Source organism: Aricia agestis, chromosome 3, assembly GCF_905147365.1.
Source record: "Aricia agestis chromosome 3, ilAriAges1.1, whole genome shotgun sequence".
NCBI lineage: Eukaryota > Metazoa > Arthropoda > Insecta > Lepidoptera > Lycaenidae > Aricia > Aricia agestis.
The window spans coordinates 15,620,218-15,632,345 of NC_056408.1; the positions used below are offsets into that span (position 1 = coordinate 15,620,218).

The window sequence follows — 12,128 nt, forward strand, 5'->3', positions numbered from 1 at the left end:
TGTAACATAATATCAGTACTGAAAAAACATAAAAATTATCAAACCCAACTTAACCTATATCCATACTATTATAGAGCAAAATTAGGCAAAAATTTGTGTTTTTTGTATGGGAGCCCCCCTTAATTTTTTATTTTATTTTAATATTATTATTAAATATTAAAGTAGACATATAACTAAGGACTTTGAGAAAAAATCAAGTACCTACCTGTTGCAATTATTTATATAGAGCAAAAAAGGCCAAATAAATCACGTTTGTTGTATGGGAGCCCCCCTTAAATATAAATTTCATTTTGTTTTTAGTATTTGTTGTTACAGCGGCAACAGATATACATAATCTGTGAAAGAAATTCTCGTGCGGCTGACACATTATAATATTATTATCAAATATTTTTCCGTGCTTTAGGGTAAAATTAAGGTTTTTAGATTTTGGGTTGAGTATGTAAGGTTAGAAACTTGGGTCTACTCTATAATATTATGTTCTCATCTTGGCAACATTTTTACATGAAAATGTTTTTGGTGGGATGACATTTTCTAGAAATGATTCCTAGCTAGATCGATTTATCGCCCCCGAAAACCCCTATATACTAAATTTCATGAAAATCGTTAGAGCCAATTCCGAGATTCCAATTATATAAAGTGACGGAACGATGTCTGTCGGGTCTGCTAGTTATTTTTTTTTAATTGTACTATTTTACTGGACAGGTATATAGTGTACGCGCTATGTCGCGAGGCGCAGGATATCTACATGAGCGAGCGAGAGAGCACGCTGCAGGCGGCGCAGTGGGCGCGCGTGCTCGCCGCCCGCCTGCCGCAGCGCGCCCACGCCAAGCGCTTGTTTGTGAGTTTCGTGTTGTTATAGTTTACTGGACAGGTACATAGTGTAAGCGTTGTGTCGCGAGGCGCAGGACATCTACACGAGCGAGCGAGAGAGCACGCTGCAGGCGGCGCACTGGGCGCGCGTGCTCGCCGCCCGCCTGCCGCAGCGCGCGCACGCCAAACGCTTGTTTGTGAATATCTTGTTGTTATAATTTACTAGGTGACGCCCGCAATTCCGTTGCGCTGAAATTCGTGTATCGCATGGGAACCGTACATTTTTCCGGGATAAAAACTAATTTAAGGCCGGTATAAATAGTCAGTGCTCAAGATGCATCTCGGTCTCAAGGCACGGTTCAGGCTCTGTGATTGGTTGGCTGTCAAAATTTGGACCAATCACAGAGCCGAACCGCGTCTTAAGACCGGGTCGCATCTTAAGCACTGACTATTTATATCGGCCTTAATTTCATAGTAACAGTAGCTGTAAGTTTTTCATGTTTGTATCTCAAAATAAAATAAGTATCCTATATGTATCCTATAGCAGAGGTTAGAAGGAACAGAGAGGCTACGGAAGAAAGTGAAAATGTTATATTTTACTATTATGGAACTCAAAGAAAATATGGTGTAGGTTTTATAAATAATAAAAGCCCCGGGGAAGACGGCATCACTTCGGAGGCACTGAAAATTGGCGAGCAAACCATCCTACCACACTTGCGCCAACTTTTTAACTATATTCTTAAAACCGGTATTTTACCAGATAAATTCTGCGATTCCAACATTATGCTACTGCATAAAAAAGGGACAAGTCTGACATTTCCAACTATAGACCTATAAATTTAATATCACACTTGTACAAATTTTTTATTAAAGTCATACAAAATCGCATTGATTACCAATTGGATCTCCACCAACCACCTGAACAAGCTGGATTTCGACCAGGCTTCTCAACAACCGATCATATCCACACCGTGAACCAAGTCATAGAAAAGTCTAATGAATTTAATGTACCCTTATATTTAGCCTTTATTGATTTAACAAATCATTCGATAGCATATTCCATAACAAAATTTTTTCAGCCCTCAGTAAACAAAATATCGAACCTACTTACATAGATCTACTTAAAATAATTTACAAACATAGTTAAGCTGTCGTAAAACTAGAAACTACAGGCCCAAAATTCAAAATTGAACGGGGTGTCAAACAGGGTGACCCTATCTCTCCACGCCTATTTACGAGCGCCTTAGAAGAGGTTTTCAAGAAAGTCTCAACAGGTTGGGGGGACAAGGGTATTGTTGTCGACAAGAAAAGGCTGACAAACCTTCGCTTCGCCGACGACATAGTACTGTTTGCCACTTCTGCACAAAACCTGCAGGCCATGCTGCAAGACCTGAGCATGGCAAGCCACGAGGCGGGACTTCGGATAAATCGATCAAAGACCAAACTAACATCAAATCAATCATCAATCGATCAAAGACAAAACCATGACTAACAGCACGAGTTGCATTATGTCGACGAGTACGTATATTTAGGCCAAATAACATCCTTTAATAATAGACTTGAGAAGGCATGGAAAAGCTTTTGGTCTATGAAAGAACTAATGAAAGGGGACCTTCCACTTTGCCTAAAATGTAAACTCGTCGACGTGTGCATTCTACCTATCCTAACTTACGGTGCTCAGTCTTGGTCTTTGACCGACTTACAGAAGTCCCGGCTCGGAGTTTGTCAAAGAGCTATGGAGCGCAGCATTTGAGGTGTCAAAAGGATTGACCGTATTCGAAACACCGCTCTGCGCTCCAAGACAAGAATAATGGATGTGGGTAGAAAAGCTGCTGGTCTAAAGTGGAGCTGGGCAGGGCACGTCGCTCGCATGCACCCGGACAGATGAGCGCGTCTAGTTACGGAGTGGCTACCGAAAGATCGGCGAAACAGGGGCAGACCCAAGAAAAGGTGGCGCGCCGAACTAGACGCTGTTGATAAAAAAAAAACTAGGCCTTTACATCCGATGTGGATGATTTATACAGTATTTTTCAGAGCGAAGTAACCACTCCTCAAATATTGTAGTGCCTGAGACAAGATTTTTAAATGTCCGTATGGTTGCCCAAGCGCATACGGCATTCTCGCATCATAGTCGGCCTAGTCCAGAGGAAAGAACTAGTCAATACGTCTGGGACCAACTATGTGCGGGTTTCCTCACGATGTTTTCCTTCACCGTACGAGCGTCCGTATTATGTACACGCCTCCACCCGGGTTTGAACCTGCACTCTCTAGGAGTGCGAACCGAAGGTCTACCCATTAGGCCACGGACGCTCTACGCTGTTGATAAAGAGTGGCCAAACACAGCAAAGGATAGAGACGTGTGGAAGGAAAGAGGGGAGGCCTTTGCCCAGCAGTGGGTCACAAACGGCTAATTAGAATAGAATAGAATCCTATATGTCTTTCCTGGAACTCAAAGTATACTCATACCAAATTTCAACAAAATCAGTCCAGCGGTTTTAGCGTGAAGAAGTAACAGACAGACACACTGACATACACACTTTCGTATTTATAATATTATAAGAGGACTTTTATTTATTTTGTAAGGGTCAATATATTCAATAATATGTAAGAAACTAAACTTTCCTATAACCTTATCTCTATACTCATTTTAGGAAAGCCTAATGGCGCTTCGGTCGACTCTCGTCAGGCAAACAGAGCAGATATTCAAGCACAGCCGTATGCCTCAGACGCTGGACGTCACCAGAGATCCTGCTGCTGCGCTGAACCAGCGCTCCAGGGAGATGCTGCTGCAGGCTTACAAGTTGGGCTTCGAGGTAAGACTTAGGGCCTGTTACACCACTTCCTGATAAGTGCCGGATAGGCTATGCATAACTTATCTGACAGATGGAGTATGGAGTATCTGTCAGATAAGTTGTGGTTAGCCTATCCGGCACTTATAAGGAAGTGGTGAAACAGCCCTTAGTTTACTGTTACTGCCCCACTCAGAGACTTCAGATGATTACATAACTTTTAATGAATGAATGACCTTGACAGAAATAGTATAAAGCAAATTACTCTAGTTAACAAGTGCCATTTTCCTCGAAACCTGATCTCATGCACCGAAAATTATGATTTTGGTCTCATTCGATTCGGAATATCATTTAGAACATTCTGTCAAGATTCCAATAGGGGCTGAAAAAATTGCAAAAGTTGTAAACAAAAAAAGAAGGGTTTGATTTTTTTTTAATATTTCATAAACTATTTGAGATAGTCAACATTTGAAAATAGATCCTTAAAGAGCAGGAAATTTCCTTAAACAAATCCTTACTTTTGGAACTTTATCAATAATCCTTATAACTTTAGTTGAGCGGCGAAAGTCGAGAAGGCAATCTGCCACGTGAACTAAAAACATATTTTAAGTGATTAAATATTAATATTAAGGACGCTATCACAAAAATTATGACAAATTTTGGCAGGTCAATACGAATATCGACGTTAAGGACATTAAAATAACATTTAATATCAGCGCGCCTTGTACAATGGCGGTTACGACGTTCGCCGCTTTCTTGATAGGGCGAAAATGTATGAAGAAATTTGAGAGCGTTTCTTATTTTTCTTATAAATGGAAATGTTATTTATTTTTATATAAAATATTTAGCTGTTCGTATAGGGGACTAAATAAGCAACTATTTTTTTGTATATTTATTTTCCTTAGTTCAGTGTATTTAGCTATTATGGTACCTAATCAAACCCCATTTTTTTTATATTTTGCGATTATTATGATGGTTAAAACGTATTTATGTGAAAATTTTGTATGCGGTTATAACATTTTTATAGTATAGACGTGGAGAGTTTTGTACGTGGGAGAGCCATGCTTCGGCACGAATGGGCCGGATCGACCGGAGAAATACCACGTCCTCACAGAAAACCGGCGTGAAACAGCGCTTGCGCTGTGTTTCGCCGAGTGAGTGAGTTTACCGGAGGCCCAATACCCTATCCTATTCCCTTCCATACCCTCCCCTATTCCCTTTCCTTCCCTACCCTCTCATATTACCCTATTCCCTATTAAAAGGCCGGCAACGCACCTGCAGCTCTTCTGATGCTGCGAGTGTCCATGGGCGACGGAAGTTGCTTTCCATCAGGTGACCCGTTTGCTCGTTTGCCCCCTTATATCAAAAAAAAAAAAAAAAAGATGAATATATTACCTTTCATTTGAAACCAAAATATCCTTGCAGTGTGGCTCCTAATTCTTTAAAATGGTACCTGAAAATCGCCGATATTTGTGAAAAAATGTGATAGCGTCCTTAAGGAATAAAAAAAATTTGGTACTAAGTAGACATATCAATAAACCAGAATCCGTCAACAAAAATAAATTATCACCATTTGTTTAATTGTTTTGCTTTTCTTAATTTGTTAATAGTCACCATTTTAATGTTAACATAAAAACGCAGATTTTTTTTCAAAACAAGAAATGTAATTTTTTTATTCTTTCGAGCTAATCTCAAAAGGGCTTAGAAGGGATCCCCGTTGGAAAAATTGAAAAACTTTGATTTTTTACTTTTTTATGAACATTCAAAGGCATTCAAGAATTTTTCATGTAAATAAAGTAATAAGATTTTTTTCATCAATAAAAAATATTACTTATTTAAATATTATTAGTTATAAATAAAAATATAAATATTGTTATCTGGCTTCTAATAATAAAACAAAATAGAAACAATAATTGGACATATAAATACCGTAATGGCTTTATTTACATGAATAATTTTTGAATGCCTTTGAATGTTAATAAAAAAGTAAAAATTCAAAATTCTTGAATTTTTTCGACGGAGATCTCTTCTCATCCCTTTTGAGGTTAGCTCAAAAGAATAAAAAGAAATTTAGATTTCAAGTTTTGAAAAAAATCTGCGTTCAAATTTTGACTATCTCAAATAGTTTATGAAATATTAAAAAAACCAAACCCTTCTTTTTTGTTAACTTTATTGTTTATAACTTTTGCAATTTTTTTCAGCCCCTCTTGGAATTTTGATAGAATGTTCTAAATGGTGTTCCGAATCGAATGAGACCAAAATCATAATTTTCGGTGCATGAGATCAGGTTTTGAGGAAAATGGCACTTGTTTAGTAGTGTAAATGTCAAATCGTTCTATTCAGTGCGGCCGCAAGGGTCAATTCACATAGCAACGTCGCGAGTTACGAGTCATTTATAAATGATCCACTCAAATTTGGAACAGGCAGTGTATTCGTGTGTAGTAAATAAAGCTTAGTTTTGAATGGGTCATTAAAAATATATATATCGCATTACATTTACACGTCACGTTCTAAGGAACTGACCCATACAATGCAGATAGATTAATTGATGTTTATTCAAAGATTGAGTGATATAATAATGTTGGCGCAAGTCAATCTTTCAAGAATGAATTTTTTAGATTGAGAAGTTTAGGAAATTTAAAAATTTGAGTGGTAAGTATAATATAAGAACAAATAATAATATGCATGATACTAGTTTTAATGTACCTTATTAACATCTTACTAGTTATCTGTCACATTCAGAATACAACTTCACCATTGCATGCTCACTAAGCACTACATCCACTATAACAGCACAATAGATATATAGCTAAAACATATGCGAACTGTCACTGATGATGCAGCAAAATAGTGTTAAAATTAAAATATATATATATATAATATATATATATATATATATATATATATATATATATATATATATATATATATATTAGAATGATCTCGTGCAAATATCGTATCCACAAATTTTAAATTTTCAAATCTATAGTATCCATGTGTAATTTTTCTGCCTTTAAAAAATTTAAACACACCGTATCACGTGACGCTCGCATGCTCCGCAGCTGCACATGGAGTTGCACCGATTCACGTATGTGCCGCGCAAGAGTGGGCGGGGCCGGCCGGCGTCGCTGCAGCCGCCCCGCCCCACCGCCGTGCCGCGCCCCCGTCGCCCCGGCACCGTAGTCTTGCACGAGTCCTTTAATCCCATGGTATATATATGCGTCTCGTTTGTGCGTTCGTGCCGTCTCTTTCTTGCATATTCATTGCCTATTTGTGTGTCCGTGTCGTATGTGTAATTTTGTGTTATTTATTGTTCTGGCAATTTCGATTCATCGGTCGGTGTAGGTAATGTCTATATTTTTTCTTTGTTTCATGCCGTCGTATTACATGTTTTTTCGTTCTGATGTTCGATCAAATTCTTATGACGTCGAATATTATATGATGATAAAAATGTTATGTATGTTATTAGAATTGGGTTGATAGTTTAAATGCTTTTTATGTTCGTATTATTTGTCAGTAACAAAATCAATAGTTTCATCGCATGTTTCTTATAATAATAATGTATTGTTATTTGTTGCACATAATATTATAAATTGTTATTGCTTATGTTATATCATAACATAATAAGCATAACCGTTCACAAACGTCTTTCATTACAGGTGCACAGAGAGCTCCAGCGGTTTATAAACGAGACGCCGGCAAGTCCGAGCTTCGTGCCGAAGTCCGCACGCAACATGTCGGCGCGCGCGCGTCTCATGCGCTCAGAGAGCATCGGTGAGGAGGTCGAGGCGTGCGTGCGCTCGCAACTGCCGAACGATAAATTCAACAATAATTCTGTGAGTGTTTTTTCTGTGCTATTTTATGTCTTTCTAACCTTCTAGTTTCTTCTAGTCTCTGTGACTGCGTGCCTTGCATGCGATGTGGACGTGCTCTCGCAACGTTTGGAGATATTAGAACACGACACAAAGTTAATTCTTCTCTATTTATTCGTCTTGCTCTTTCCTATACAACTTTTGCTCGTAACTTATTATATACCAGTCAGTTCTATTTTACTTTTAACTATTATGTCAACTACATAAGGACTCATCACAAATCCCGAGTAAAATTTTCGGACGGTCTCTATAAATGTTAGATTCAATCCTTTTTCAGAGTCACCACGACTTAGCCCTCCTCCTAACCGGATCTCAAGTTGGGCTAAACACGATAAACGCGGTGCTACCCGAACAAGTGCAGAAGTCAGCCGAGGAGGCAGAGTGGGCGAAACGCGTAGCGCGCGCGACTATAGAGTTCGCTAAATGTTGGATGCAGTTCGTCGTAGAGCGGTGCGAGAGAGGTCGAGGCCTGAGGCCACGGTATGTGTTTAAAGCAACTTATATATTACTACAATCTTGTACAGTCACCTCTCGTAACGTGTCTCTATTACACGCACGAATTATACTAAACATTATGTTGCATTTTAAAATTTATAAACAATCGTCCTAATAAAGATGTACTTAATAAAATAACGTGTAATTATATTTCCTTTTTTTTATTCAAGCACTCGTTACATTTTTTTTATATTGTGTTGTGAGATGGAAAAAATACACTTAAAAAAATTAACCCTGAAATATAATTAGTTAAATGTCAATGTAATATTTTTTTTACAGATGGGCAAGTCAAGGATTAGAATTTCTGATGCTAGCCTGCGATCCCTGTAACACAAAACACTTGACAGATGAAGAGTTTGAGGTAGCTATATAATAAAGCTTTAAGTTAATACATAACTTAAATGCTAATTTGAATTCATAATGGGAATTGTCCATTTTTTTTTTAATTTTGCTCATTACAAAAACATTTCGAGGAATAAGGTCAGTGATCGTTTTTCTGTATATAAACGAAAAAAATACCCATTAGTTACTTATATTTTTGAACAAATATGTTAACCTTAGTTTGACCTTCAATGGCGTTAAAATAGCAATAAATTCGACCAACATTACGTTTCGAACTTTTGGTAAGCTTCTCGTATCAGCTTTCACATAATGAGAACTTGCATTTGACGAACCAGCCATTATAAATAAGATTGAAAGGAAATTTAAAACACTACAGAGGTCAATTGGCCGCCGATGATGACGTCAGAGCGAAACTTTAAAAATTTATTGAGAAAAAACTAGCCAATGAATTTCAAAATTATTTAATTTATATTCTTAAAATACCCTATTTTAACGAAAAAAAATATAAAAAGTACATGTGATTTTTTTTGGACAATGCCCATTGTTGGATATGTCAATAGGAAATGAAGCACCTGATGGACGGCTGCATATCCCACGTGATCGGTTCCCGCCCCCTCGCCAAGGAGGCGCTGGGTTCCGCCCCCACCAGTCCTGCGCCCGCGCATAGACAAAGGCATCGGCTACACGTACGTTTTGAATATAATCCCTCTTACAAATAAAGATTATAATATTTACTCAACGTATATCATATCAAGTTGAGCTGTTTTTGTTCGTCATGTGACTTATCTAAAACTACCAATTAGCAGAATACTGCACGGTTTTCTTTTGTTAATGCCAGCCGGTTCTCAGTTACGAATTTATTTAGAATGAAACACAATAAAATAAGAGACTCCCGGTTTCGGCATAATCAATGAAACTATTTTACTGATGTTTTTTATTTTAAAATGTATCATCTATACATCTATACATATAAATAAAATTAGAGTGTCTGTTATTAATATTGAAAGGACAGTTTTTTACTAGATGCATATGAATGTATATAGGGTACAGACACCAAAACAACCTTTTTTACAATTTTTGTCTGTATGTCTGTCTGTCTGTTTGTTCCGGCTAATCTCTGAAATGGCTGGAGCGATTTTGACGGGACTTTTTTGGCAGATAGCTGATATCGTAAGGAATAACTTAGGCTACTTTTTAACCGACTTCCGAAAAGGAGGAGGATATATTTTACTTTTTTTGTATTTGTTCTCGGACAACTACGCCATTTGTGGACCGATTTTCAAAATTTAACTAAAGTTCACGCGGACGAAGTCGCGGGAAACAGCTAGTGTCATATAAAAATTATAAGGTAAAACAATATATGTACTATATTTTACTTACAGAGTCCTCTGTCAAGTACGAGTAAAGACGGTCACACGCCGACCACGCCCCCAAGCGAGGTGGACGCCACCCACTCACCTAAAATTGACTATCCTTGTAAGTGGGATATTTTAATAATATTCTTACCATTTTATTTCAAAAGAAGCTTACAGTGAAACTAGACTGTCAACAAGTTGCAAATAATGTCCTCTTATACATTATACATGATATCAATATCTGCAGTAATATAAGAAATAGGGACTAGATTTAGTTGTATTCTAAACTCCATATCTTGATGAGACCACGAGTTTGTAACTTTGCTTATTAAGTAGAAAAAAAACTACTTTTTAAAGCGGTAAAATTTACTAATATTATGTTCTATACTGTTGTACCAAAATTATGCTCAATCTCTAGTATTTTTATATATTACAATATTATTAGTAGGTAACCACAGCAAGCGCGTGATGGAAGCGATACGGGCACTGGACAGAGCGCGCGACGAGCAGCTGCAAGAGGCGAAGGCGGTGGGCAAAGTCCTGGAGTCCAAGGTCTGGAGCTACGAGCCCAAGCTGCGACAGCTCACCTTCAAGTGGCAGAGAGGTCTGAAGATCGGCGCAGGGACATTTGGCAAGGTATGTTTTCAGATAAAGCACAAGTAGAAAATATGATTGATACAATATGACGAAGATCCGTGAAAACTGTTGACATCGTAATATTCACATACCCTGTATTCGAATTGTAGCACCAGAGCGCATTATGCGGCATAATGTTCAACGTAAAATGTTTCAACCACAGCAACGCTTTATGTCGTCACTACATATAGGCGAACGCGTTGGTCGACGCGTTGGCCGGCGCGCTGAAGAACGGGCGAAATACCTACCGCCAACGCGCGAACGCCCGTTTTACACATTGAACGCATTCGCCTATATGTAGTGCCGACATTATGCAAAATCAAGCACTCTCGCACAAACTTACTCACGTCCAATTAAGCATTAGCACACTTCGGCATGGTACGCCACCGAGTCGGAGTCTGCAATTGGAAAACAGGAACAGTAACAGACATAAAAAAACATTGCCATGCGCAATTTAAACGCAATTTCATGTAGATTTCCAGAGCGTTTTAACGCTCACTTGCGCATAAAACCGATCTAATATTTTTACAAAATACTTGTATCCACTTGATGCACAAAAATTACTTGAGAGGTGTCAAGGGACACCCGGATGGAACGAAGTTCCAGTTTATTATTTCTTATGTACAAAAAATCTGTATACACTCCAAAAAAATCGTCGCTACACAACACTGTTCAATGCGTGAAAGAGAGAGAGAGAGAAACACGCGCTACCTCACGGCTTACAACTATAGTACGACACACGACACTTTTGTGTCGTTACAACTTTTCTTATATTTTTCTGTCTAGCTCCCTTTCGCAACGCGCGATAAGAAACTTCGTTCCAAATATTTCCCATTTCAGGTGTACACGGTGGTGAACACGGCGAGCGGGCAGGTGCTGGCGATGAAGGAGATCAGCATCGCGGCGGGCGACCGGCGCGCCGTGCAGCGGGCCGCCAACGAGCTGCGCGTGTTGGAGGGCGTGCTGCACCCCCACCTCGTGCGGTACTACGGCTGCGAGCTGCACCGGGTGAGTCACCGCTTCAAGGAATAACAATAGCTTACAGGGATGACAGTATCAGTAAATGACAGCTCGAGCGTCCGTTAAATATCAGCCATTTCGCAGGAAGCCTACAGACATCAAACGTATCACAACACACATAGCACTTAGTAGTAACACAACCAAATATTTAAATATGACAATAAGCAACAACAATATTTTGCTATTGCATACCTATCGCGCACCTGTGTATACGAGACAGCAAATATTAGTGGGCAAGTAAAAGAGACTGTGACAAGTGAGTAGAAACTTCCCTAAGCGCTTTAACTTCATATAATTTTTAACATAACTTTTATGTTTCGTAGGAGGAAATGCTGCTATTCATGGAGTTGTGCGTGGAAGGTTCTCTAGAGGCGCTGGTGGCCACATCGGGGCCCCTGGGGGAGCAGACCACGCGCCGCTACACCAAGCAGCTTCTGAGCGCCGTGCAGGAGCTGCACTCGCGCTCCATCGCGCACAGGGATATAAAGAGTGAGTGAGATAGACTCAACATGCTTGTTCTCTTACATGCATCGTGAGAAGTGAGTACTATACAGGGTGTAACAAAACAAAGTTATAATACTTTAGGGTGCGTGTGTGTTCCTTCCTTGTATAGAGTTCACTGTGAAGGTAGCAGCGCTGAAGGTGCATTTTTTGTGATTTGCAATTTATAGGCGTCCGCGTCCGAGCGTCACGAATTTTCCCATACAAAAGTAAAAAAAAGGTACTCTTTCGGCGCTGCTACTTTCACAGCGAACTCTACATAGGGGACCCATACACACCCTAAAGTATTATCACTTAGTTTTGTTACA

At 39.0% G+C, this 12,128-nt stretch overlaps 1 protein-coding gene across 5 annotated transcripts in view; it reads left to right on the top strand.

Moving 5' to 3' along the window:
• The window catches only part of LOC121740198, a 50,239-nt gene that overhangs the window by 35,077 nt on the left and 3,034 nt on the right, over nucleotides 1–12,128 (top strand). For 3 of the 5 annotated variants that reach the window (XM_042132830.1, XM_042132831.1, XM_042132833.1), the window contains exons 18-28: nucleotides 703–838; nucleotides 3,462–3,623; nucleotides 6,662–6,808; nucleotides 7,259–7,435; nucleotides 7,749–7,951; nucleotides 8,246–8,327; nucleotides 8,869–8,994; nucleotides 9,691–9,784; nucleotides 10,109–10,299; nucleotides 11,140–11,307; nucleotides 11,643–11,808. In XM_042132830.1, coding sequence (XP_041988764.1) covers nucleotides 703–838; nucleotides 3,462–3,623; nucleotides 6,662–6,808; nucleotides 7,259–7,435; nucleotides 7,749–7,951; nucleotides 8,246–8,327; nucleotides 8,869–8,994; nucleotides 9,691–9,784; nucleotides 10,109–10,299; nucleotides 11,140–11,307; nucleotides 11,643–11,808 — 1,652 coding nt within the window. The remainder of the gene's footprint in view (nucleotides 1–702; nucleotides 839–3,461; nucleotides 3,624–6,661; nucleotides 6,809–7,258; nucleotides 7,436–7,748; nucleotides 7,952–8,245; nucleotides 8,328–8,868; nucleotides 8,995–9,690; nucleotides 9,785–10,108; nucleotides 10,300–11,139; nucleotides 11,308–11,642; nucleotides 11,809–12,128) is intronic. The other 2 variants (XM_042132832.1, XM_042132834.1) reach the window with 2 other exon arrangements.